This window comes from Petaurus breviceps, unplaced genomic scaffold (assembly GCF_028583685.1).
Source record: "Petaurus breviceps papuanus isolate PSGF00001 unplaced genomic scaffold, PetGlider_PUasm1.0 91133, whole genome shotgun sequence".
In the NCBI taxonomy this organism is placed as follows: Eukaryota; Metazoa; Chordata; class Mammalia; order Diprotodontia; family Petauridae; genus Petaurus; species Petaurus breviceps.
This window is the reverse complement of record NW_027187419.1, coordinates 75,337,885-75,364,863: the sequence shown is the minus strand read 5'-3', so window position 1 is coordinate 75,364,863 and position 26,979 is coordinate 75,337,885. Positions and strand designations below refer to the sequence as shown.

The 26,979-nt window shown below is 34.2% G+C and overlaps 1 protein-coding gene across 5 annotated transcripts in view; it reads left to right on the top strand.

The window, feature by feature from the left end:
* Positions 1-26,654, top strand: part of ARL5A (ARF like GTPase 5A) — a 32,293-nt gene extending 5,639 nt beyond the window's left edge. For 2 of the 5 annotated variants that reach the window (XM_069080832.1, XM_069080835.1), the window contains exons 2-6: positions 3,366-3,426; positions 3,945-4,092; positions 6,342-6,425; positions 14,690-14,841; positions 19,241-26,654. In XM_069080832.1, coding sequence (XP_068936933.1) covers positions 3,366-3,426; positions 3,945-4,092; positions 6,342-6,425; positions 14,690-14,841; positions 19,241-19,289 — 494 coding nt within the window. In that variant the 3' untranslated portion in view covers positions 19,290-26,654. Of the gene's footprint in view, positions 1-3,365; positions 3,427-3,944; positions 4,093-6,341; positions 6,426-8,932; positions 12,225-14,689; positions 14,842-19,240 lie in introns of those variants that run through there. The other 3 variants (XR_011166858.1, XM_069080834.1, XM_069080833.1) reach the window with 3 other exon arrangements.
* Positions 26,655-26,979: the final 325 nt, after the last annotated feature.

Here is a 26,979-nt window from a genome sequence, read left to right as displayed (position 1 = left end):
GAAACTGTCAAAATACTTTGTTGAAATCCTTTGTCTTTGGTGTTTCCCTAATATACTCATCTAATAATACTGCCCAAAAAAATGAATTGAGATTAGTCTAGTATGACTTATTCTTAGTGAATCCATATTGGAGTAAGGTGATTGCAATTTTTTAATATTTAAATTAGTTTTAAAAATTTCTTGTCCTCTCATGTTCCCCCTTATAACAAATACAAATAACATCGTGAAGACAATCCACTTCAAAAGACTTGAGCTACTTTCTTTTTCAAATGGTCACAAAACTATTATAATTGAATTCATATCTAATTTGTCTGCTTACATTAAAATCTCTACTCCCTTACATTACTGATAGTTGGCATCTAGGCATCTGAAGTCACAAATATTGTTACTGTTCCTCATCCTGGTATATGTCAACTTTATGTTGTATGGTTTCTTCATTGGTATCAATCTTCCTATGTAATTTATATCTGACTTAGTGAATGAATGTAGTTAGCGTTCTCTTTACCATTTTCAGTTTAAATCTCTCAAAAGCCTCCAGTCAATCAACAAACATCTTAAACTCCCTCTATGTGCCAGATATTGTTCTAGGCACTGAAGATAAGCCAAATAACTCCTTGTCCTAAAGGAGCTTACATTCTATCAGGAGAAGCAACATGTGCATATATAAGTAAATACAAAATGTATAAAAAATAATTACAAGGTAATTTCTTAGTGATGGCTGGGGAGACACCCTTTTAGCTGGGAGTCTTCAGGAAAGGCCTTATATGTAGCATTTGAGCTGAGTTTTGAAGGAGCATAGAAATCTTTGTAGTGTTCATTAGATCACCTTTATTCCTAGGCAAAAGCTAGTATGTATTCTTATATCTGAAGCCTCTTCATGAAAATTCAGATTCTGTACTTCAACCTTATCATCTAAGTATTTGAGTTTTTAGATCCAGATACAGAGTGGGAATTTGGTATAGGGATTCTTAGAAGCTGGTAATGAATATATCTGAGGGAGAAATTTTGATGTGTAGAAAGAAGAAAAACTAGGATGTCTTGATGTATACTTAGGACATCATCACAGCATTTGATTAGTTTAGTATGTTGGTTAGGAAACCATAGATAGTGGTTTAGCAAGCCTATCTTCATATTCTTTCAGCACCCTGGGATTTAGTTTATCTGCTTCCCTGCTCTTTCTCTTGTTCTCAAGTGGTTTTTGTTAAATCCTTTCTCTTTTCCTTAGTATTTATCCTAAGCCTCTGGTTTTAATATTCCTGACATTCTTACAGATCAGTGCCGCTTTTGATTTCATCTTCACTTCTTTGTCCTTACCCTTTACATGCTTCTTCATTCTCTTTAGTCTGTTCTTTCCTCTTTTCATAAGAAACATTTTTGTTAGTGCTATCAGAATTTCTTGAGAGCATCCTATCCCTCTTTGATTGACATCCCCAGAAGAATTTTAGTCCATTCTTTCTTAAACCTTTTGAAATATGCTCTCCCCAAATCTAAGGTGCATGGTGGAAAGGGGAGAGGGCATAGGAAGGCAATTTTTTTTTCACATTATTAAGAAAATCTTGATAATATTCAAGGTAGCCCACAAGTTGAATGGACTGTCTTGATCTATGAAAGTATGGTATGAGCAAAGGTACTACACGAGTGGAAGATCCGTGGTGTGTTTGTAAGGATGGTGAATAATTAGTGTTGTTGGAACAGACAGTTCATGAAGGAGAAGAGTAGGAAATGCAGCCAGAAAAATTAAGTTGAGACCAAATTGAGGAAGGTTTTAGTTTTGATTTGAATTTCTCAGTCTCATTTTCAGCTTCCTAAATTCCCTTTTGTTGTTTTCACATTCATTTGTTTACATGGGTAGAGGAACCATGACTTAGGGAAATATTCCTTAAAGTTGGCCTGCACAACTTGCAGCCTGCCAAAATGTCCTGTGGGCTGTATGTTGTACAGGCCTGCCTTAAAAGCAAATTGATGAAGAGTTGGAGAAACTGAGAATAAAAGGAGCTTAGAAAAAGATGAATGGACTTAGGAATTACTGCTGATAGTCTTTAAAAAAATAAACCAGATCATAGTCTGTAAAGTTGTATATTTAGTGTCACTATAGCTGACCCAACATTAATATGGTCTAGAAGTAAAGCTCATATAGTTGGGTATCTCGCATCTGAAGGAACACAGTTTTATCAAGTGTTTGTATCACGATCTCCTAATCATCACTGTTGTCATTTACTAGTAACTGCTCTCCTCCTCCTCCTCCCTGCCATCCTGCTTGTCCCAAACACATACTTCTAGGATCTACTTCTAGATAATTTCAGCACCCAACTAATTTTTTTTTCATTCCTTACTCTGTCCTACTTTAATCTTCTGGGACTTCAACATCTATTTTCAAGATGATAACATTCCTACCTGCTTTTTAAATTCCACTGGCCTTCATTTTCATTCCTTATCAGCCTGGGAGGCTAAGCACTTTTTGTAGAGATACCACCATTACTCAACATATTTTAAAAATTCCTTCTTTGGAATTGCTTCAGATCTACTGTAAAAGTCACACAAAACATTCTGTATCTATTAATGCAGTCAAAACCAAATTAGCTTATTGGGTGTTTTGTGCTTTTGACCATATATTAAACTTTAAGTTCACTTAAATAATACAGATGTCTTCCATTGTTTACTGTAGTAAAGTTCCCCCAATGTTATCTAGTCATATGAGAGAGTACTACTCCTTTGTAGTGGAAAAAGTATAATAATTTGAGTCAGAGTGCTTGGGTTCAAGTTTTAGACCTATACTTAATGTTTATGTTCTTGGAAGAGTCACTGGGTCTGTTTCTTCATTTTTAAAATGGTGGGTTGGACCAGATCAAGGTTGGGAAACCTGTGACCTTCTAGATCCTCAGATATGGCCTTTTGACTGAGACCAGCTTTTACAGAACAAATCCTTTTATTAAGGGGATTGGTTCTGTGAAGTTTGGATTCAGTCAAAGGGCCTCCCTTAAGGACCTAGAGGGCCAGGTGTGGCCTTGAGGTTCTTCACCCCTGGACTAGCTAGATAATTTCTAAGACTCCTTCTACCCCAAGCCCTCTGAATGTCTTATATTCCTGATAGAACTGGAATTTGATGACTAGAATAAACAAAAGATATTTAATTCCAGAAAAATTTATTATGTACCTACTTTCTCAACAGGGGCCTGAAAATGAACTTGTACTAACTTGATAATTTGTTTCAAGTCAGCCCTGTTTGTCATATAATACCCCTGAATTCCAGCAGTGTAAAGATAGAGAGCTATATAATATATATGTATATATATATATATGGACTCCACTCTTTGTTATTTTGAACTCTTTATCTATCTATTTTACCAGTATTATCTTTATTTCAGAGCACAAAGTTATCATTGTTGGTCTGGATAATGCAGGGAAAACCACCATTCTTTACCAATTGTAAGTATTAATTTTTTTAAAAGAAATTTTAATTGTGACTGATTATGTTCCTTGTTTGGGTGATTTATAATTAAGGAAAGCAAAAACTTAATTACTCCTGAAATTTAAGTTGTCCTATAGGGAGGCAGGCTGGACTTCTAAGTAGGGAATCAAGTCAAGTTCAAGTTTTAATTTCCAGCTCTGCCATTAATCCTTATATCAGGCAAGCCATTTAGTTTTCCATATGTCATCATTTTTACCTGTGAAAAGTAGAAAAATAATAAATCACACAGTTCTCTGATCACAGAATTCCTAGTAAATAAATGAGTTATATAAAGTTCTCTAGAAACAGTTTTTTTCATGATTAGAACCACTTTCTCTTATACTTGTAGTTTACTTTGTGATTGGTGGGATTTGGTGATATAAAATATGTAGGGAAACTCATAATATTGTCAGATTTTATTGCTTAGTAGAAAAATTGGGAGAATCAGTCAGCAGTACTTTCTAATTATGTTGTGATGGATTGATTTTCCCCCCAGTTCTATGAATGAAGTTGTACACACATCTCCTACTATAGGAAGTAATGTAGAAGAAATAGTAGTTAATAATACACGTTTCCTAATGTGGGATATTGGAGGCCAAGAATCTCTTCGTTCTTCGTGGAATACTTACTATACTAACACCGAGGTAATGCTTCACTATACAGTAAAACTTAATATTAACCAGATGCTTGGGGAGATAGAACATGATGGTTAATTATCTGAAATTTAACAGAAAAACTTTTAAAATTTTAATTTCCGTTGAAAATTTTTGTAAAATGAATTCATTTCCTGCTTTAGTAAATACATTATCATGAACTTTAATTGCATCTTTGATTTTGAGTTCCATTTTGAACATTAATTCTGAATGTATATAGTAATGTAGAAATTGAAGGTTTAGGAGATTGACTTCAATGTGCAGATATCCAAAAAGTTGCAATTTTGTCTAAATCTCCTGCCTTCATCTTGTCAGCTTATCATTTGCCTCTTTTTCCTTAAAGTATAATGCAATAAATTTCTTATTATTTTAGGGTTCTAGTTAATAAAATCTCTGTTTTCTATCTCTCTTTCTCTGTACATAGATATATGCTTGTGCCTATCTCTCTATCTGTATCTTTATATTAGCATCAACTGTAGGTGCCATTTACAGTGCTTTATTTTTATTTAGTTAATATTATAATTGGACTGTTCTCAATTTAGTGGAATATTCTTATTTATATTGTCAAGTAGAAAGAGCTCTGACCCTGGATTGTGACTCTGCCACTCATCTAGCTCTGTGTCCCTGGCCGAGTCACTTGAACTCGTTCAGCTATAAAATTATGGTAATAACAACCAGACTATGTCCTTCACATAGGGTTGTTGTGAGGTGAATATGTTAATTATACCAAGTTGTAGTCAAAAGGGATTAATATGACTATAAGATGAAGTATTATGAAGCAGTGGGGGTATAATGAATAGAGTGGTACTGGGTTTTAAGTAAGGAAGACTTGGGTCTGAATCCTGACTTTTACTTAATGTAAATTATTTAGTTTCTTCATTTAGAAAATGAAGCTGGTGATATCTCTAGCCTTTATGGGGTTGTTGTGAGCTTTAAATAAGATGGCATATGTAAAGTGTTTTTCAAACCTTAAACTGCTAAACAAATGTCAGTTATGATGATGCTCATGATCCTACCTCCTGAAAGCTATTTCTAGACCATTGGCCTATAAGAATGCAGTGGTGTAAAACCTCAGAGATGAATTGAGAAATTGGCATTCTTTTGAATACCAAAGAGTATGATGAACTGATGAAATATAAGCCTATAAGCACAAGAAGCCTGTGTTAATGGTACCTATTTGCTCTTTTCTGTTTCTTTATGCTAACCCTCATCTTTGCCCCAAATTTAGATCACATTTTTAGAGCAAAGGAAAGGAAATCCATGTAGAACACACCTTTCTAATATTTTAGATAGCCTTTCACATGTCATATTAACAGCAATGAGGTTGATGGCTTTGGTTAAAGTGTAATGGGAAAGAATGTTCTTTCAGGAGTAAAATCACTAGTCATCTATTAAGCAAGAGAAGAAAAGAAGTAGAGTACTGATGTACTATTTTATTAGCATAGGAGAGGCTTCCTTAGCTTTAGATCTTTTTTTATGACTATAACAAAACAAAACCAAACAAAAAAACATTCTAAAAATAATTTTAATTTAGGCAGTTTCATTAAACTTAATATGTGATTAGTACCACCATGAACCAAATGAGTTAAATCTGCTATGATCTAATTTCTTTTAGTTTTCCTGAGCTTGTAAAACTAAGAAGTTATAGTATGATTTCTGCCAGGCTTTTTATCAAATCTTCTAGTCCCACTCTTATATTTCCATTCAAGAAGTATTATCTTGGCAAGTATCAGAAGTGCCAAGTAAGGAGAAAGTGTGTGTTTTTATATAGATACAGAGTGATTCTTTAACAATCATTGCATCAGTGCATAGTAGAGATGTGGTTTGTTCATCAGCCACTCTTTGCACTTGTTTTTTTCAGTCCAGACCTAGGATTTCATTGGTGTAGAGAATTCTTAGGGTGAGGATTCCCTCCACATAAGCACCCTGACACTTTTATAGTATTTTACTGCAATACTTGACAGTAGTTACCTAATGTTTTAAGGTTTGCAAAATTCATTAGATAAGTTATTATCCATTTGATCATCACTGCTGTGGTAGTTGCTTTATCTCTGTCTTACAGCTGAGGAAACTGAAACTGAGACAGAGAGATCATAATGTGAGTTTGTAAGTGTCTGAAGCAGGATTCACATTCAGTTTCTCCTCACTTGAAAATCCAGTACTCTAACTACAATGTATTATATGAGTTTTAAAGGTTTCACTATGTGATTACTGATGATTTTATTTTAAAATTATTTCAGTTTGTCATTGTTGTTGTGGACAGTACAGACCGAGAGAGGATTTCTGTAACTAGAGAAGAACTCTATAAAATGTTAGCACATGAAGTAAGTAATATTTCTTTTAAAATATTTGTTTATTTTGTTCCTTGATTTTTGTTCCTTCTACTTTTCTGTGTTGATGTTGGGTTCTCCTTTGAATGAAGTTCAGAAAGAAAACTCCCTCTTACTATGCTGGCCAGCCATGATGTTTACTCTTTTCTGTTTCCCAAATTGGAAGTGGAACTGTGACGAGCAACAGAAAAAATGTGGGAGGGGGGTGGTGTTCTATTGTACTTAACCCAAGTGTTTGGTACATAATCTGGTTTATAGAAGGCAGAGAATAGGAAGTTTGGGAAGTAGATTGTTATTGACTTGGTTGTTGTTGACTTGTTTCTGTCCTGTCTGACTCTTCATGACCCTTTTTGAGGTTTTCTTGGCAAAGACACTGAAGTGGTTTGCTATTTCCTTCTCCAGCTCATTTTCCATATGATGAAACTGAGGCAAATGGGGTTGTGACTTTTCCAGGGATTTGAACTCAGATCTTCCTGACCCCAGGCCTGGGACTCTCCAGTTCACCACCTAACTGCCTTTTTATCAAGTATTTACTTTGTGCTAAACACTATGCTAAACTCTGGGATTACCAATAGAAAGTGATGGCAGCCCCAGCTCTCCAAAAATTCATATTCTTATCGGATAAGACAGCTCACATAAGTTCATCAGTAGGGTGGATGCAAAGCCTGATGGACTTTGGGGTACATTGATAAGACCACTGACAAGGTCCAGATATCCTTAGGGCAGGGGTGGGGAACCCTCAACATCTAGACCACATGTGGCCTCTAGGTCCTAAGTTTTGGCCCTTTGATTGAATCCAAACTAAAGGGAACGAATCTGCTTAATAAAAGGATTCCTTCTATGAAATGTAGACTCAGTCAAAAGGCTGCACCTAAAGACCTAGAAGGCTACATGTGACCACAAAGCCACAGATTCCCCACCCTTACCTTAAGGTATACTGTTGGGAAAGGGAAAAATCCTGATAGGATACATGTTGATGGGATTCAGGATTCACTGGGGAAATATACTGAAATATGCCTTGACCTTGAAAATCAGGTGGTGGTCCCTAGGTAGGCAATTTTTGGAGTGAGGTCATTGGGGAAAGGGATCTCAAACTCATCTGGTATCATTGAAGAATTTCACTTTCTTGTGACCAGTATTCTCTTTTCTTGCCCCCGAACATGGCCCTGATTTTTCTGCTGGCTGTGTCAAGGAAAAGTAATGAAGATATACACGTGGTATTGTAAGGCCTTCCTTTGATATACCTACTTACTCTATTTTCAGCTTAGGAAATACCAGGTGAACAATAGAGGGCCACTTTCTTGCTGCATTACTCTAGCAATGGTACCTTTCTTATCTGACTCCAAAAGGCTGTGCCTTGTTATATTTCATGAAAGATTAAAAAATTAAAAAAAAACACCCTAAATACATATAAGGAATTTTTTTCAAGAATATGTTAACTGAAAAGCATACTATGGTATAAAAATATAAAATACAAAAAATAATAATATATAAAGAAAATTATCCAAAGTGAAGATATCATTCTTCAATGATGTTTCATTTATATAATCCAAAGCAATCCTTATTTGATGGTGATCCAATTAACAATATTTCAGGGGGCATCTAGGTGGCATAGTGAGTAGAACACTGGCCCTGGAGTCAGAAGGACCTGAGTTCAAATCTGGCCTCAGACACTTGACACACTTACTAGCCATGTGACTTTGGGCAAGTCACTTAATCCCAATTGCCCTCCAAAAAAGCAAAAAAGAAAAACAAAAAACCCCCAATATTTCTGGAAAAAAAAACCCAAAACTTTAGCAGATATAAGAGAAAAAAACACAGCCAGCTAAGTGTCACATTTGGTTAAAAAAAATGAGATTTGGTAATACATTTTATAGATTTCTTACTGCAAAAGAAGATCTTAATTAAGCCATAATGACCTTTGAATTATTTTATGTTAGAGAGGAAAAATACTGAAAACATTTTATAATAGAAGTAAATAAATTTGTTAGAACATGAACTAGTGGTATAAAAGAAATTAAAAGGGCAACTTTTTTGTAAAGAAATATGAAACCTTCAAAATATGAAATCTTGCAAAAGGCTTTATTCCATTTATCAGGCACAAAAATGCTTTTTCCTACTTTGATGCAGATTCATAGGATGTAGCATTTAAGTGACAGCACATAAACATGGACCTTTACAATACAGGCCAAGTCTTTGAAAGAAAATATAATTGAGATTGAAATTAGTGATGGTAAGGCAAGAATCAATATACTTTATCTACAAAATTTTTGAATGTTGTTGAAATATTAGTATATGTATGTTAGTCCATACATAGGTACAGATATTTTTCCCTCGCTTAGCTGATATTAAAATGTAACACATTTTAAAATATATCTAAAATACAAGATCATTCTAATATATTGTCCCACAACTATACACTCATACAGTAACCATGACATAGTGCAAACTATAAAATATTCTGTATAATCCTATTTTCATGGTATATTTTGCTTTTTTAGCAGCATTCTGCCATCAGTTACTATCCTGTGGGAACAAGAAAAGATGTGTTTCTGTATTGCCTTCTTCTTTTGGATGTCAACAGAGAGATAGAGCCATTTCCCCAGAAGGACAAAAAAAGATAGAATGAGAAAAAACAAGACATCCATCACAAGTGAAGTAACAATGGAGGGAGGAAAATAGTCTGAAGCCAGAAGAAAGGCCTGGGTTGAAGGAAAGGCCAGTGTGAGTGAAGAAGGGGACAAAGATAGGGTGATGGAGAGACCAAGAAGTAGGAAAAGTGTCAGAAAAATAGAGTAAGAAAAATAGGAGATAGGGTGTTTCACCTTAAGAAAAATTCTTGTAGTTTCCTATTTTTAATTAGTGTTTGATTATAATATTTTTGTCTCTGTGCAAAATATTGTTCAGGAATATAGACTTGTAAGAAAATTTAAATTTGAGACATGTTCTTTACAAATTTCTTTCAAAGTTGTTTCAGGTGTGACCTTTCTGTAGGAGGCCTTTCCTGAAATACCTTTTCCTGCATTCAGTTGTTACCATTATCTTCTTCTTGAAATCTTTTTGCTTTTATCTATGTTCACATTGTATTTCTGCAGCTAAGATGTAGGCTCCTCTAGGCAAATGTTTTCATTTTTGTCTTTGTATCCCCAGTGATCAACATAATGCCTTACCAAAGTATGCATGGATAATACTAGATCAATTGAAGATAAGATTATAGTTATGTATAACAATGAGAATTTAGACAGTTTTAAGAGCTTTATTCTATTAAAAAAGGCAAAGAAGCACTGCTAACTTTTTTCAAAAGTTCTTTGCAATTCAACTTAGTTGAAAACCTCATAATAAATATTCTTAATGATCAAACTGAATTGATTTCTAGAAGTTTGCTTTTATAGATGAAACTCTGGGACATACTTTACTCTGTATAGATTTTGCTTAATCTGTAATCTAGAGTATAGTAAATGTGTATTCTGTCTGTTGAGAAATTATAGTTGCTTTCACTTTATACATAGAGCTTCCTTTGAAATATGATCTTGACTTCATATAATAACCTTATTTTTACCAATTAGAAACTATTTAATATTCACTTTTAACTGTTTCTTTTGCCATTTGAAGTTAACTACTTTCAAAAACTGACTATACCTCCAAAAATAAAAATCACTGCTTTAAACAAAAGTGTTTATTTTGAAAGAGGCAAAATAAAAAAAACATTGTTCTCCCTGTTTCTGAGATTATTTTCAGATGCCCTGAATTTGGAAAACCTAAGTTATAAAAATATTAAAGAAAAATTATCTTTCCTTTACTCTGTTATTTAAATTCGTTACTAATATAATTATTAGATAAGCAGCCAAATAGTATATTTTCATAATGTTGTGTGGGAAGCCTGGCTATTGGTCTTCCTCTCCTGATTACTTAGGTATTTATATTAAGAGAAGGTTTTTGTAGCATTCAAATTTAACTTGGTAAAATGTGATGTTATTAATCAGTTACCAAATTGAAGTAAAAGAGTCAAGCCAAATAGACTGAGTAGAAAACAGGATTTTTCTTATTTGCTCTAATCCTTATGTTTAGGTATTTTAACAAATTATTAGTTTTGCAGTCACTACCTAATACTCTTGCTTACAGATTTCATAATACTCTTCATTGTCAAGTTTTCTTGATGATAAAAAAAAAAGAAACAAATACCAATGATTTCATTCCACTTTTCTTTAACTATGCTAACAATGATTTCTAATTTCTTAAGCCTTTCAAGCCTTTACTAGATCTTATAGTGCTCTTTGTATTATAACTCTATATACCTCCTACAGATTGTGCTAAAAGACCCTTCTCAAATTAATGGTTGGATCCTATAGAGTGAATGAATATCAGAGTAGAAAGTTTTTTAAATGTTTCATACATGGTCTTGTAAAATGTCATTATTGTTTATCTTGTAACTTACTGAATTGTATGACAGATAATGAACATCCTTGCTCTAATATATTTTGTATTATAACACTATCTGAGAATTGCAATACAGCTAGTTTTTTCTCATTAATAACATTTTATGCTAAAGTAGCATAATTAGCACAGTTGTTTGTGTGTTTTGTGGTAATCTATAAATGCATTACAGTGATATGATAAGCCTTGCTTAAATATGACCAAAATTATATCATGCAATTAATGTTTACCTGTTGATTCAAAGAAGTATCAGAAGTTCTTTTGTGGTTTTGAAAAGTTTTGATAAACAAAGGATTTTCTGCCTTTGTTGTCATTCATTTTCCTAGTTGATTTTGCCATTGTATAAGGCCACAGTCCCAGCAACTATACGAAAAAGAGGTATTGCTACAACACTTAAGATAAACTTGTTTTTCATCAAATGCTGTAAAGCAGAACTTGTGTCCTGTGGAGATATAGGAAATCAGCTTAAAAATTGGTATTTTCAGGAGGTTTTTTTTACAAAAGAAATATATTTATTCTTGCATTTTTGCAGTTTCAGTGGCATCGAACCCTCGCATTAGTTGTCAAAACAGCATTCTAGTTTTATTACCAAAAATGACAGGTACATATAACATAAGAACAGATAGCATACATTTCTAAATCCTCATCATAGGTATTTGCCCGGAAAAGGAAAGTTTGTGTTCTTAATATGTGAGCCCTGGCACACTTAATTGTTATAGGAAACATTAATGTACTGGTAAAGTTACTGAAACTTGTCAGGTTGCAGTAATTGGATCCAATGAAAAGTAATTCTATTTGATGAATTAATGGGTCCTTGATGATCCCAGCCTTTTCCCAGTCTGGATCAGGAAAAACTATAGGTGTATTCAGAATCAAGAGTGTTATCTGCTTGGCTATATCATTAATAATGAATAGGTAACATTTAGTTATTTTCTGAGCAGTAGCACAGAGCACTAGTAGATAAAGAGCTGGCCTCCAAGTTAGGAAAACCTGGGTTCTTGTTCTGCTTCTGACATGTATTGACCATATGACCCTGGACAAGTTCCTTAACCTCTCAGTTCCCCAGACAACTCTCTTACGCTCTTGAATTGCAGGGAGGATGCCAGCGTATATAGATAAAAGAAGTTCCTTACCAGTAGCAATCTACACTGATGAAATCACAAGTCTAATCAACACAGTAGCAAAAAGTTATTCCTTTTTTTTTTAATATTTTAAAATTTTCACCCATGTTGGTGTTTTATAACCAATTGCATTTCTCAGGCCTTTTTCACATGAATTCTCCTCAAACCATATATCCCTTATGTTATACTTATAACGTTGATTTCTTAAACCTAAATAAAGAACTTTATTTCAATTAAATTTTACCTTGTTTCATTTGTCCTATTAATGTGGCTTCTGATCCTTTTGGGTCCTGATTACATGATCCAGAATATTAACAGTTCTGAGCTTTATGTCTCCCATAAACTTGATAAGAATGACATATAAAGTCTTTATTCAAGTCAAATTAGAAAGAAAAAGAAAAGTTAATTATACAAGAAAATCATAGAAGAATGACACAAGGAAGCACATGGTTAACTGCTATATAAGTCATATGTTCAGAGGAAGTTCAAAGGAAGAATACATCTTTGAATTAGAATGGTATGAGAAGGCTTCATTTTGAAAAAAGATTTGAGCCAAGGAGTCAATAGAATTTGCAATTGGTAGAGAAGAACTTGGGGCAATGGTATAGAAAAAAAGCATTGAAGCTGTAAGAATATAAGATGTCTTGTGAACCATGAGGAAGGAGGCCATTTTTATTAAAGCCAAGGGTTCTTACAGGGAAATGTTGGCAGGTAAGGTGGAGAAGTAAATTTGGGACCAGATTATGGAGTACCCTATAATGCCAGGCTTACAATACAATTTTTACCTTTATCCTTTTGTCCATGGAGAGACATTGATGCTTTTTGAGCAGAATAATGATAGGATGAAAATATTGTTCCAGGAACATCAACTTGACTACAAATGTAGATTTGGGAGAGGGGGTTTGAAACAGTACATACCATTCATTGAACAAAAGATAATTATTGAGTGCTATGTCTTTGTGTTTCTGTCTTTGTATTGAGTTAAACAGACAAATTAAGAGCAAGTCAAGACATAAAAAAAGATCTTGGGTAATATCAATACCAATAGGAAAACAAGGATCTTGGATTCATATAGAATTTCTTCCTGTTTTCGGAGAGTGTTCTCATATGTTTCTCTCCATTAAGGCTTCTGACCCCTCATTAGTTCTAGCAGTGCCTACTAGCTAGACTTCAAGTGTGGACCCTAGTCTGTCATCCAAGGTACAGCCTAATTACATATATTTCACTGCATAATCATTGCATCCTATTTTTTGCTCCAAAAATTGGTTTATAACTTTTCATAATTGTCGCATGGTATAATTCTGTTTGTCACGCCACTTAAAAGGTAAACAGAACAGCAGTGTATTCACCAGTGGCATATGAATACACATTTATCTCTTGCACATTGTGAGCCACAAGCCTAGAATTCTCAGCGCACATGCATTGTCAGTATATTTCCAAAAGCCATGGTTTGTTTAGAATGCTGTAATACCAACAGTATTGTCACTAAATCCAATGAAGAGCCATAGGTGCAGGTGGAGTGGGCTGAAACTGCCATGAGTAAGTCATGTGATATGGTAAGACTTGCATCTTCCTGCACCAGCTCAGCTGTACAGTTTGTCTGCCAGTGATACAGTTTAGTAATAAATTATTTTTAAGTAACCTTGGTACAGATTTTTAATCTTTGCATAATGGTTGCACCCTGCTTTTGTGCAGAAATTTTTGGCATAAAATCTGTGATGAAATAGAGTAGTCTCAAAGAGATTCATAATCAGAGTGGTTGGCTAGCACATAATGAACTTTTTAGCCACAGAAGGTCTTGAAGGCCATCTACTGAGGCTTAACTGGGTTGCAATATATAACAGTGGGAGGAATGCCCATATTGATAAGATCACATTTTAAAGCACTAAATATTTCTCTTATGTCATTGTATCTGTATAACAATCCTGTTAGGAAACTAAAACTAGAAACTCTGACAGAACTTAGTGACTTGCCCAAGTCTACAAAGTGAGTTCTGGTGACTGAACCAGGACTAGATTTAGGTTATTATCAGTCTGACCTCTTTTACAGTAGATACTGATGTACAAATGATAAAATGAAAGGAAAAACATGATTGTAGATAGCATTTGGTACCATGAAACATGTAAGGAAACTCTTTTTTTCTGACATGTATAAATTAACTGATAATATAATAACGAGCTTATATTTTATTCAGTTGTCATTTTTGGAGGAGTGCTGTTAGAAGTTGATGCAGAATGAACATGGAGATTTTAGGATCCAGAACCTAATTATTGGTGATAGATTTCTATCATGTTGGAAATTTTACAGAAGAAAAAAAAGATAAGCAGGGGAATATTAGGCTTTTGTTTAACTTAGTAATAGATACTTGGGGAGTCATTCTATTTTGAATTCTCTATTGGTCTTGTGTTCTACTTTCTGCTTATGGAGCTCTATGAGGGTTATCTCTATTATATCTTCAAACTGACTTCAGTTAGAAACCCCTTATGTTTCCTCTGTTCCTGTCCACCTCCTACCCAACAGAAAAAAAAAAGTTTTTAAAAATAAAATAAATTTAAACTTGTTCATTATTTTTGAAAATGTAAACATTCAAGGTTTGATTTTTTTTTTAAACCATAATTTACCTTAGCTATGTTAAACCTTTAAATGTTTGAATTAAGTGATTTGGGAACCTCAGAAACAAGTAATTTTAATTTGCTTTTATAGGATCTAAGAAAAGCCGGATTGCTGATTTTTGCTAACAAACAAGATGTTAAAGAATGCATGACTGTAGCTGAAATTTCCCAGTTTTTGAAGCTAACTTCAATTAAAGATCACCAGTGGCATATCCAGGCATGCTGTGCTCTCACTGGTGAGGGGTAAGAATGCTTTCTTTTGGTTAATATTATATATATATATTTTTTTTAAAGCAATTGGGGTTAAGTAACTTGCTCAAGGTTACATGGCCAGTTATTTCTGGGTGTGGCTAAGTATCTGAGCCCAGATTCAATCCCCAGGTCATCCCGACACTGGGGCCGGTGCTCTTACTCGCTGTGCTACCTGGCCACCCCTAATATTATATTCTTTTCATCTTCTTTACATTCACATGTTTTTCTTTTTGAAATCAACACATTTATTTAAGATCTTTAATGTGCTAAACATTGTAGAGGATAACAAGAAAGTATAAAATAGGGTTCCTGCTTTTCAAGAACCAAAGGATCATAGAGCTTGAAATGGAGGTCATCTTATCTAATGCCTTTATTTTATGAGGAAAGAAGATAAGGAAAGAGATGAAGAAGCTGAGGCACAAATAGTTGAATTAGTATCACCTGAGTAATAACTAGCAGATCCAAGATTAAACTAAAGTCTCCTGACTTCAATTCCTATTTTCTTTCTCCTGCACCAGCTAAAATGTGTAAAATACAAATATAGTATAATTCAATACTAAATATTGTGGTTTAGGCTATAAGTGCAATAGGAGTTGAGAGAACTGCAAGATCAATTAGGGCTGAAGTATACAATGTTCTGATTAGAAGACAGCAAGAGTAGCAGGAAGGAATACAGAGTGGTCCCCCTGAAGACTACTCCAAACAGAACTAGGAAATACATTAGACTGAGTCCTGATTAGGATATCCAAGGAAAAGTCACAGTCATTTTTCAGCCTAAGTTAACATAGGGAGACAGAGAGGTCTCTGGATATATGGGATAGAGTTTGACCAGAAGCATGTCATATTGAATATCCCAGTGCCCAGGGACTATGCTTAAGGCCAAGACAAGGTCTCAGATCCATTACCAGGGTCTGATCTTTTGCAGATTGTGAGAACTGGCACAAGCTGACAGCTTTATCAACCCCCACCCAGTTACAGGTTTTAAAAAGCAGCACTCAGTGTATTGCTGAGATTCAAATCCACATCTTTGCTGGCACTGAGGCAGGATTCTCTTGCTTTGCCCTGCTTGGATCTGGGTTGCAGTTTGGGTGGCGGTCCTGGGGTGAGGAGGAGCGTTGGAGTGACAGAGCTTGTGGCAGCTGTGGAGAGGGAGCCCTCCTCATAGTTCTGAGGCAGAAAAGGGTGCTTTTAGTCACTCATAGACCAGACCACGGACCAGGAGAGGAGTAAACACCTCTCCTTTGATCTTATCACCTTAGAAAAACTGAAAATTTACAGGTGTCCAGAAGTAGTTCTGACAACAGCCGCACAAAACCCCAGAAATTTATGACGGAGTACTCTACTCTGGAAGCGGAGCCCTACTTTGGCAAAGAGCTCAAAAGTCAAGTAATTGGTTGGGAAATGAGCAAAGAGAGGGGAAAAAATTGGACTATAGAATCTTTCTTTGGTGACAAAGAAGAACAAATCATACAACCAGAAGAAGACAACAAAGCCAAAACTCCTGCATCAAAAACCTCCAAGAAAAATATGAATTGGTCTCAGGCCATGGAGGAGCTCAAAAGGATTTTGAAAATCAAGTAAGAGAAGTAGAGGAAAAATTGGGAAGAGAAATGAGAGTGATGCAAGAAAATCATGGCAGAAGACGTCCAAAAAGTCAGTGAGGAGAAAACTGCCTTAAAAAATAAAAAAATTGGCCAAATGGAAAAGGAGGTCCAAAAAAAAATTCCAAAAGAATGAAAAAATAGAAGACAATGTGAAATATCTCCTCAGAAAAACAACTGACCTGGAAAATAGATCCAGGAGAGATCATTTAAAAGTTATTGGACTACCTGAAAACCATGATCAAAATAAAGATACTAGACATCATCTTTCAAGAAATTATCAAGGAAAACTGCCCTGATATACTAGAATCAGAGAGTAAAATAGAACTCAAAATTTAAAGAATTCACCAATTGCCTCTTGAAAAAGATCTCAAAAAGAAAACTCCTAGGAATATTATAGCCAAATTCCAGAGTTCCCAGGTCAAGGAGAAAATCTTATAAGCTGTCAGGAAGAAACAATTTGAGTATTGTGGAAACAAAATCAGGATAATACAAAATCTAGCAACTTCTATATTGAGGGATCAGAGGGCTTGGAATATGATATTCCAGACGTCAGAGGAGCTAGAATTAAAACCAAGAATCAACTATCCAGCAAAACTGAGTATAATGCTTCAGGAGAAAAAAATGGCTATTCAATGAAATAGAGGACTTTCAAGCATTCTTGATGAAAATACCAGAGCTGAGCAGAAAATTTGACTTTCAAGTATAAGAATCAAGAGAAGCATAAAATGGTAAACAGAAAAGAAAAGTTACAAGAAACATATTAAAGTTGAGCCATTTACATTCCTATATGGAAAGATGATATTTGTAACTCATGAGACTTTTCTCAGTATTAGGATAGTTAAAGGGAGTGTGTGTGTGTGTGTATGTGTATGTATGTGTATAGACAGAGGGCACAGAGTGAGTTGAATATGAAGGGATGATACCTAAAAATTAAAATTAAGGGATGAGAGAGTAATATATTAGGAGAAAGAGAAAGGGAGAGATAGAATAGGATAAATTATATCACATAAAAAGAGGTAAGAGATAGCAGTTACAGTAGAGGGAAAGAGCAAGGAGGTGAAAGGGAATGTGTCAACCTTACTCATTGGATTTGGCTCAAGAAGGGAATAACATACACACTCAGTTGGGTATCTTACCCTACAGGAAAATAGGTGGGAAGGGGATAAGAGAGGAAGGGATAGAAGTAAACACTTTTGAAAAGGGACAGAGTCAAAGTAGAAAATAGAACAAGTGGGGGGTCAGGATAGGGTGGAGGGAAATATAGTTAGTCTTTCACAATATGACTACTATGGAAATGCTTTACATAACTACACATGTATAGCCTATATTGAATTGCTTGTCTTCTCAATGGGGGGGAGGAGGGAAGAAGGTAGAGAATCTGGAACTCAAAGTTTTAAACACAAATGTTAAAAAATTGTTTTTATATGCAATTGGGAAATAAGATATACAAGGCAGGATGCTATAGAAATCCATCCTGCCCTATGAGAAAGTAAGAGGGAAGAGGGTAAAGGGTGGTAATGGGGGCGATAGAAGAGAGGGCAGACTGGGGGAGGGGGTGATCAGTATGCTTGCCATCTTGGGGTGAGGAGTAGGGGAGAGATGGGAAGAAAATTTGAAACACCAAATCTTGTGGAAATCACTGTTGAAAACTAAAAATAAATAAATTCTGAGGGAAGATGTAAAAAAAAAATTTTAAAGAAGGAAAAGATTGAAGAAGCTCTCTGAAGGCAGAAATTAGTACCAATTGATGACTGGATATGGAGAACAAAGGAGCAAAATGAGTGAAAGTTGATTCTACAGTTGCAAGCCTAGCAGAATAGAAGGATGTAGTCCTTTTGACAGAAACTTGAGGCTTTTGTATTAGAATATTTTTTAGGGAGAAGATAATGAGTTCATTCTTAGACATGTTGAGTTTCATAACATGTTAGTACATCCACATACAAATGTACAGGAAGTATTTAGAAATAAAAGGCTTAGGACTAGTACTCAAGTATGGCAGGAAGTCATGCCTGAAGGTATAGATTTAGTATAGTTGTACCAAGGTATATATAGAAAGCGGTGATAGTTGAAGTCAGAAAAATGAGAGAGAATATGGATAGAACAGGGAATAGAAGTCCAGATAAGTCTGAGCCTTAAAGAAGGCTCAAAGGAGGGGCAGCTAGGTGGCGTAGTGAGTAAAGCGCCGGCCCTGGAGTCAGGAGGACCTGAGTTCGGTTCCGGCCTCAGACACTTAACACCCACACAAAAAAACTAGCCGTGTAACCTTGGGCAAATTACTTAACCCCAATTGCCCTCCAAAAGGCAAAAACAAAACAAAAAAGAAGGCTCAAAGGGGGGTGAACAAGATTAACCAAAAAAAACAGTCAAAGAAAACATATCAGAATTTTTCAATAGAGTGGTGCCAAAGGCAAGTCACGTAAACCTTTTAAACCCCAGGCTTCCTCACCCGTAAAATACCTGTTTCAAGGTTGTTGTATGCTTCAGTTAATATATGTAAAGCCTTTGTAAAAGGATTATAGATTTGGATCAATTGGAAAGGACCATAGAGATCATCTAGTCATTTTATAAATGAGGGAAATGAAGCCCAGAGGTTAAGTGACTTACCCAGGAATGCAAATTATTAATTAGGAGAACTGGATTTTGAATTCAGGTTCTCTACAAATCCAGTGCTCTGTCCCACTGTGTTTCTTATAAAGCCTCTTATAAATGTGAGCTATGATTACCATTTGTATATTCTTTTAAAATGTGAAATATTAACTAAATAATTTTATTTTCTTTATTTATAGATTGTGCCAAGGACTTGAATGGATGATGTCACGACTTAAGATTAGATGATCTCTACTGACCTCTATTTGTAGACTTTGCATAAATGAAGTGCTGGACTATAATTAACCTGAAAGCTGCAAAAATTAATGGGTTAGATATATTTATAATAAACTGACAAATTTTTTCTATAAGAAACAAATTAAGACCACTTCTTTGAAAAGAAAGATGGAGTCCTACGATCTACAGTTTGCTTTCATATTAGTTTCTTCTGAAGTTAGGTCTTAAAGCTGTGATTGACATTTCTGTCATGATGAATCCTCTCAGGACATTGTGTAGTCTGTGGTAAGTATAAAGGGAGAGGAAGACATCTTTTAACTACAAGAGCTTTATTATCAGTATAACCCTCCCTAAGTTGAATGTTGTCTTTTTGTTTGATTAAGTCAAAAAAAAACAAATCAATGGCACAAGTATTCAATTTCCACTATTTTTTAAATGTAATGTTACATATGAGAAAGATATTTTACATTAGTTTGTATATGTATTGTGTATACACTTCAATTTTAGGTTAATGGCTTTGATTTATATACTAGAGAAGGGTAAATAATATACCTAACCTATACTTATACCTAGAATGAAACCAGTACATAGATGTTGACATGTCACTTTTACTTTGTCCTTTATGTTCTCTGTATTGTATTCACCTACCCAGAAATCTTTTGCACTGCTTCTTTAAAAAAAGAAAAAGGCTGAAAATTTCTAAATTTAGAAAGTTGGGAGTGGGAGGGGGTCAGAGTAAATCATAAACACATACAAAAAGATATGGTACACTGGAGTGGAATCCTTATACAGTAGTTGATTTAATATTGCCAATTGCCACTAATTTATTTCCAGAATGTTCTTTTTTTTTTTTTTTAAAGAACTTATATTGTCTATTTAAGTAATCTTGTATTTTAAATTATGAGAATACAATTTAGGAAGTAAATTTTCAGAGTCAATTATGAGAAAAACATTTTAAGAAATATGTCTATCAAATGGTGTGACCTTCAGAAATTTTGAGTTTTAGTTAGAATCACTGTATATACATTAAATTATATGGCAAATGTTGAATGAATTTGACATCTTTGAGAGTAATGCATACTGTTCTGATCACTGAAATGTGGAGGTTCTGCCATTGGTTTGTAGTGGTCTGCTATGGAAGGCAAGAAGTTTTTTTCACTTTTTTTTTTTGAGTTTTAAAACATCAGTATTTTGAGAATATTTAAAATTTATAGCTAAGTGACTTATTCCCACGTCTATATTGCTAAATAACAACAAGAAAAAGTAATGAACATGTATTATGATTTCATTTGAGTGCTAGAGAGCACTAGATTGCAAGATAAAGGAGCCAGCTGAATATTTATGATTTCAAAATGGTTTTGCATGGTAAGTGACTTAAAATAATCTAATACTTTATTGCCACTTTGAGTGCTATAAATGTTGAATTGATATTTTAAAAAATTTCTTAAAAGTCAAAATATAAGCCTCTGACATAACCATGAGTAGCCTTTATATTAACTAATAATATTATCATTTTAAAAAATTCCTTTGTATTATATTGGCTTAACTTTAAAATCCCAACTATTTCCAAACAGTATAATCCAAATTGTACAAGAAATAACATTAAACCTTAATGTAAGCGTTTTCAAAATTAATAAAGTTATTAGGGAGAAATAAATGTACATATAAATAATTTTATAGATTTAAAGGTCATTACTAGCAAAATATGTTATAAAAATAATAAAATTTTAACTGTCAGAAACGTGGTTTTGGTAGATCACTTCAGTGTTTAACATTAAGGGCCTTGTGTTTAATGTTTTTATAATCAGTATACATTTTCAAGCTTAAAATGGAAGCATGAAAATTTTAATTATGTAACAGGATGCTTTTGAAGCTGACTCATCCATTACAGATCTTTAGTGATTTAAGCTTTATTGATTCTCAAACTCCAGATACTCAAACTTTTTTTCCCCAATCACCTGTTAGGAAAAATAAGTTATAGTTATTTATCTAATGCAGATGGTATTTTAGACCTGATTTTCAGAAATTGTAGCTGTAGTTAAAAGCTGAGACTTCCTTAAAATGGGAGCACATTCAGTATCCTTCCAGTTGTTACTTTGACTATTTTTTATTTTGGATACTGACATAGGTCCCTTTAATGGCTTTCTCCAAGTCACATTGATGCCAGTATGTTCTCTCCCTAATGTTTTATTTTTCCAAATTTGTTGTATATTGTTAAATACACAATTTAAATAAAAGTATATTTTAAATATATTTGGTCTTACCAAGTTGGAAAGACTTTGTGTTTCAGTCAGTGATGAAGTATATTTTTATTGTCTGAGGACCAGTACAACATAATTTGGAGAGATTTTTTTCAGCCACAGAAACTCTGGAAGAAAAATTGTAATCCACATCAGTGGAAGGAATCCATATAGATTAAATCATGAATGTTTAAGTGAAGTATATTTTAAATTAAATTTTAAAACCATGTATCAGTTAAAGCTGTAGTTTGAATAGTTTCTGCAGTTTGCTGTTGAAATAACATGAGAATACATAGGATGTATTGCACTTAGGAAAGTAAACTTTTTTCCTCTGAAACAAGCTAAAGCCTTCATATTTGTACACAGTTTCAAGTTTGTAACTAGGAAAATTTTTCAGGTTCACAGATAAAGATTAAAGTTTATTTTGATAGTTCTTGGGTTTGAAGCAGTTCATTTTAGTTCTCAGTAAAAATGAAGGTTCACAGAGATTTGTAATGATGATCCATAATTCTTTTTACCTTAGGTGAGTCAAAACAAAGGCCAGTTTTTAATTTTGTTTTGTATGCAGCTTTTTTTTTTTCATGAAAAGCGATCTTAATTTAGGAGACTTATGACTTGTCTTTGAAAGGAGGATTGCATTTGCACCTCAGTAATGGTAGGATTAGGCAAAGACATGTAACTGTGATGTTAGTTTTCAGTGATAAATTATACTTATGAAATCTCTAAAAATACAGATATCCTTTGAAAATGAAAATTCAACTTTAACTTCAATCTGAATATAATTTATAAAGTAGAAAATTATTTCCTAATACATTGTCTGAAGGCTCCTAGATAAAAAAAATTTTTAGACCTTGCTTCCATAGCACCATCATTCCAATCCAATGCAGATAAACTAACTGTTTTAATTCTTCCCTTTAGATGTATGACTTTCATGGGGCAAGGAATGCAGAGACAGGGGAGATCTAGATTCTAGGATAGTTCATGAAAATAGCTTTCTGCCTTTCCAAAACTTGTCTGCTCTACTCCCAGTACTATATGACATTAAAGTCTAACTGTGATCAGTATAGCAGAGATAGAAATATTTTATGAAGGCAAGAGGGACTTTCTTTCTCCTGGCCTCTTAGCTTCCCTGGTAAATAGAGAATAGCTTTCTATAGGCTTGTGTAGTAGAAGAGCACCTCACTGGACTCATGAGACAGACCTGTGTTTTAGTTCTAGTTTGGTTTAGCTGGCTTGTTTAGATACTCAACCTCTCTGAGCTTGAGTTTGCTCATATGTAAAATGAAGGAGATTGGTATCTGAGATTTAGCTGAGTAAGCTTTTTTTCTTCAGTATTAAAATAGCTAAAAATAGATATCCTCCTTATTCTTCTCTGCATTATTTTGAGAACTATGCCCTGTTGTTGATTCTAGAGCAAAATCAGACTGATCATCTTTAAATTATTGGGGTAACCCTTGATCCTATCAAAATCACATTCTCTTGGTTCCTGACCTCTAGTCACCCTAGCCATCAAGATCCTCCCAAGATTCCTCCTCAGGATCCTTCTTGGACCCCTACTCCCATCACCCCAGACTGCTTGGCCACCCCTGGATCCCTCCTGCAGTCTTTCTGTGTATAAAATCCATCTTGGCCTCCATGAAAGTACTCAGATTCATTCTGGCCCACTTGTCAATACAAGTGTCACAGGGGCTCAGATTCAATCTGGTCTGCTTGCCAATACAAGTGTCACAAATGCTCAGATTCCTTAGAAGCCTAGCCAGTATGGCATGTTTTTAATAAAATCTCTTTCTTTGGCTGAAAAAGAAAATAAATTATTGGGATGCAGTTAAAATGGTGGCAGATTTCCTGGCTCATGAAATTTTAGATGTTTCCTATCCTTCATCACAGAACAAGGAGAGAAATGAGCAATCCCAAATATTATAGACAGGAAATGGCCAGTCTCCACTAACTCAGCACTTTTTTTATTGGGCTAGAATAAGAACTATATTACCTTTGCCATGTCTCAGCAGGGAAGGTATTGTTGTATATGAAAGGATGGATAACTTATTTATACAGCTTAGGGGCAGGAGTGGAGTTGGTAAATAAGCATTTCAAAGGAGCTTTATATTTATGTTAAATTTTAGCCCAAAGATGATGTTTTAAACTAATGCATCTAAATTCCCATGTGGTTTTTTCATGTTTAATTAAGAAAAATTCCCAAAAATATTGGAGTCAGTAAAGCATTTTACATGAAAACAGTCTCCATGTAATATGCCTGGTCTTTTATTAAATAAACACAATGTAAATGGATCCAAGAGGAAGTTGTATATTTTAAGGGAATTCTGAACTGTAGTTTTGAATGCTGTTTTTGCATATTATGAACAAAAATTTAATTCATACAAAAAAAAAACCCAAAATGTTTATAAAATACCTTTCACTCTAGTTCCCCAAAGCATTAATGGCAAGAAAAAAAGAAAAGACACATTTTAAAATTTAAAGATTCTATTGACTAAGAATTATTATTTCTACTAAATTTTAATGTAACAGGAAGGATTAGGAGAAATTGAACAAAATAAAATGCAATTAAGAGGTAGCAAAACATACTGGATAAGAGTGGGCCTCTGAGATTGGACTGGGGCCCTGAGGGGTTGAATGAATTGCCCAGGGTCATACCGTCAGTATTTGAATCTAGGTATTCCTGATTCTAAAACTATGGAAAGCAAAACAGTTGCTGTCTGCATTGGCAGGGGGAGTTTCCATTTCCAGGAATTCTCCACGTTATTTAAATCACAGGTCCAAAACCCATACTTGACATATGTCATACAACATACATGATCAGTGGATTAAGCCCCATAACATTGTACTGAAATTTTATTTCTTGGTGTTTTTTGCATGCTCAGTATACTATTTCGATAGAAAGTGCTCAGTCTGTGTTCAAGAAGTGCCTAAAATTAATTTGCAACAATTATTAGGTCCCATCTAATGTCTGTCTTGCATAGTATCATATATATTTGGCTTGTCAACATAGCTCCCAGTGTTTTAAAGTAATTATCTTTATTAAAAGAGAACCCCCAAAACTTTTGAGGTTAAAGGAGCCCAGCAGAGCTTACAACAACAGAATTTGTATGTTTAGGCATTTATTGAACTTATAATTGTGCTAATGAGACCTGACCTTTACTATCTTAATTCTGTTCATATTTTTAAATAGCTTTAAATGTACAGAAAATTGCACCATAGCAGATTTCCCATTATGTGAATTTTTTGAAAGGTATTTGAAGACATGGGCTATTAATTCTCAGTATTTGGTAATCTTCCTTGAATATCATGCATTTTCTGAGCCCTTTAATTTTCTTAGTGCCAGTACCTTCCTTCCCTTTCTTTAAAAGTTTACTTAGAAATCCAAGTTCTTTAATAAATTGGGCTTCTTTGCCATGTCTTCTGAACAAATGCCCCATTTATTTATTGATCATGATGGTATGACTGCAGAATATAGGTAGAGGTACTTTGTTGTATTTTCATCAGTCTGTTTTTCAGGTTCTCTAAAATAGAATGCAGTTTGCAGAAATCCCTGTTTACCTTATTGAAATTTGTATTTTCACTGTTTACCCTTTTCTCTCCCAAACTGCCAAGGTGGTTCTAATTTGTTTCCTTAAATTAACAACCTTACTCAGTTCAGTTTCTTAAATAGGCCTCTAATGAGTTCATGGTACCTTCTTGTAAAGTAACAACTAATATTTCATTTATTAAGCACTTAATGTTTTTTTTTTTAATGCTTTCCTCACAAAGCCCTGTGAGGTCAGTCATGGAAGTATTATTATTCCCTTTTTGCAAGATAAAGCAACCAACTTAATAATGGTCAGTAATAATGTCAGGGGCAGTATTTGAACCCAGGTGTCCAGCACTCCTATCATTCCTATAGACATTGGGGCCTCACACTGTGTGTTAGTGGCTGCATCACACTTTTAAGGGTATTTACTAGGCCATGACTTAAAGGCTTCATTAGTTGCTAAGCTTGAGGAAAGTACATAATGATTGACATTTGGTGCTTGAAACATTTTATTGTTGGTTAATTTAAAAGTTCAGAATTAGGGGGCATCTAGGTAGTGCATTGAATAGAGCACCAGCCCTGCAGTCAGGAGGACCTGCATTCAAATTCGACCTCAGACACTTAACACTTACTAGCCCTATGACCTTGGGCAAATCACTTAACCCCAATTACTCTGCCTTCCCCCTCCCCCTCCAAAAAGCAAAAAAAAAAAGTTCAGAATTCACTATTCTGGTTAATTCATTCGTTTTAGCAAGTCTATACTTTACTATTGTTTGTAAAATTCTCCTATCACAGAACCATCCAAATAATAATACACCAAATTTTAGTGTCTGGGAGTTTTTTGTAATATAAAATTTGTTTTTTTGTCTGTTGGGGGTGGGGGGAAGGATACAGTATTTTTCTGAATGCGTAATAGTATAACATGTTTGGAATTCCTAGCAGTAAAACTTTCTTTTGACAAGTTCTGTTCAAGCTTTGGAGAATTTGGTTTCCATGCATTTTGGTAAACTTAACCTGGCTGCTAGTAGCCAAACAAATTTTATGCTAATATCATATGGAGAGATAGTATTCTACCACCCAGAATTACTTCTTTTTTCCATATGAATATGTGGCACTGTAGAAAATTCTGAAGAGTGTTCATTAGGTATTAGGAATTGGAGAAAGTAGAAGAGAACACTTCTGTGACATTGAACTCATAGATTCAATGGTGCTTAAGCAGGTGTATCACTTCTTCATACTTGGAAATTACCATAATTTTGTCAATTCAAAAAAGGCTGAAACTGTTATCTCTTACAGAGCAAGGAATTTATTTGGTGGGAATAGCTTATGAGAATGCTTCACAAGTAATTAGCAGTAAACTATAAAAATGTTCAGGTGTACATACACAGAAATGGCCAATCAGATTTGACTAATGAATTCATTTGTATGTTTGTACAACTGTGAAATATGGAAGTTATTCTTTAAAAAGTTACAGGGAAGATAATTGACATGGAGTAATTTCTTTGCTTTATGTTGTAAAAAAAAACAAGACTAAGTAAAATTGTTACCATATCTACTGTTTCATATTACATCTTCTGTTGTAAGAAGGTTAATTATAATGGCTGCATTTTCCCTGATGTTGTCAGTGTTTTTATTGTAAAATTCGGCACTTGATATATACGTGGAGTAGTTTGTGGTATTTATTTTAACCACTCTATGACAAGATGTATTGGCCTTTTGAAAATTGTGATGCTTATTTACATTATCACAAAAACGATACTTTTTTCCTTTTTAAATAATAATTTATTTTTTCCAATTGCATGTAAAAACAAATTTTAACATTCATTTTTAAAAAATGAATTCCAAATTCTCTCCCTCCTTTTTGCCTTTCCTGAGATGGATAGCAATTTTATATAGGTTATACATGTGGAATCATGCAGAACACAGATTGAAAAAA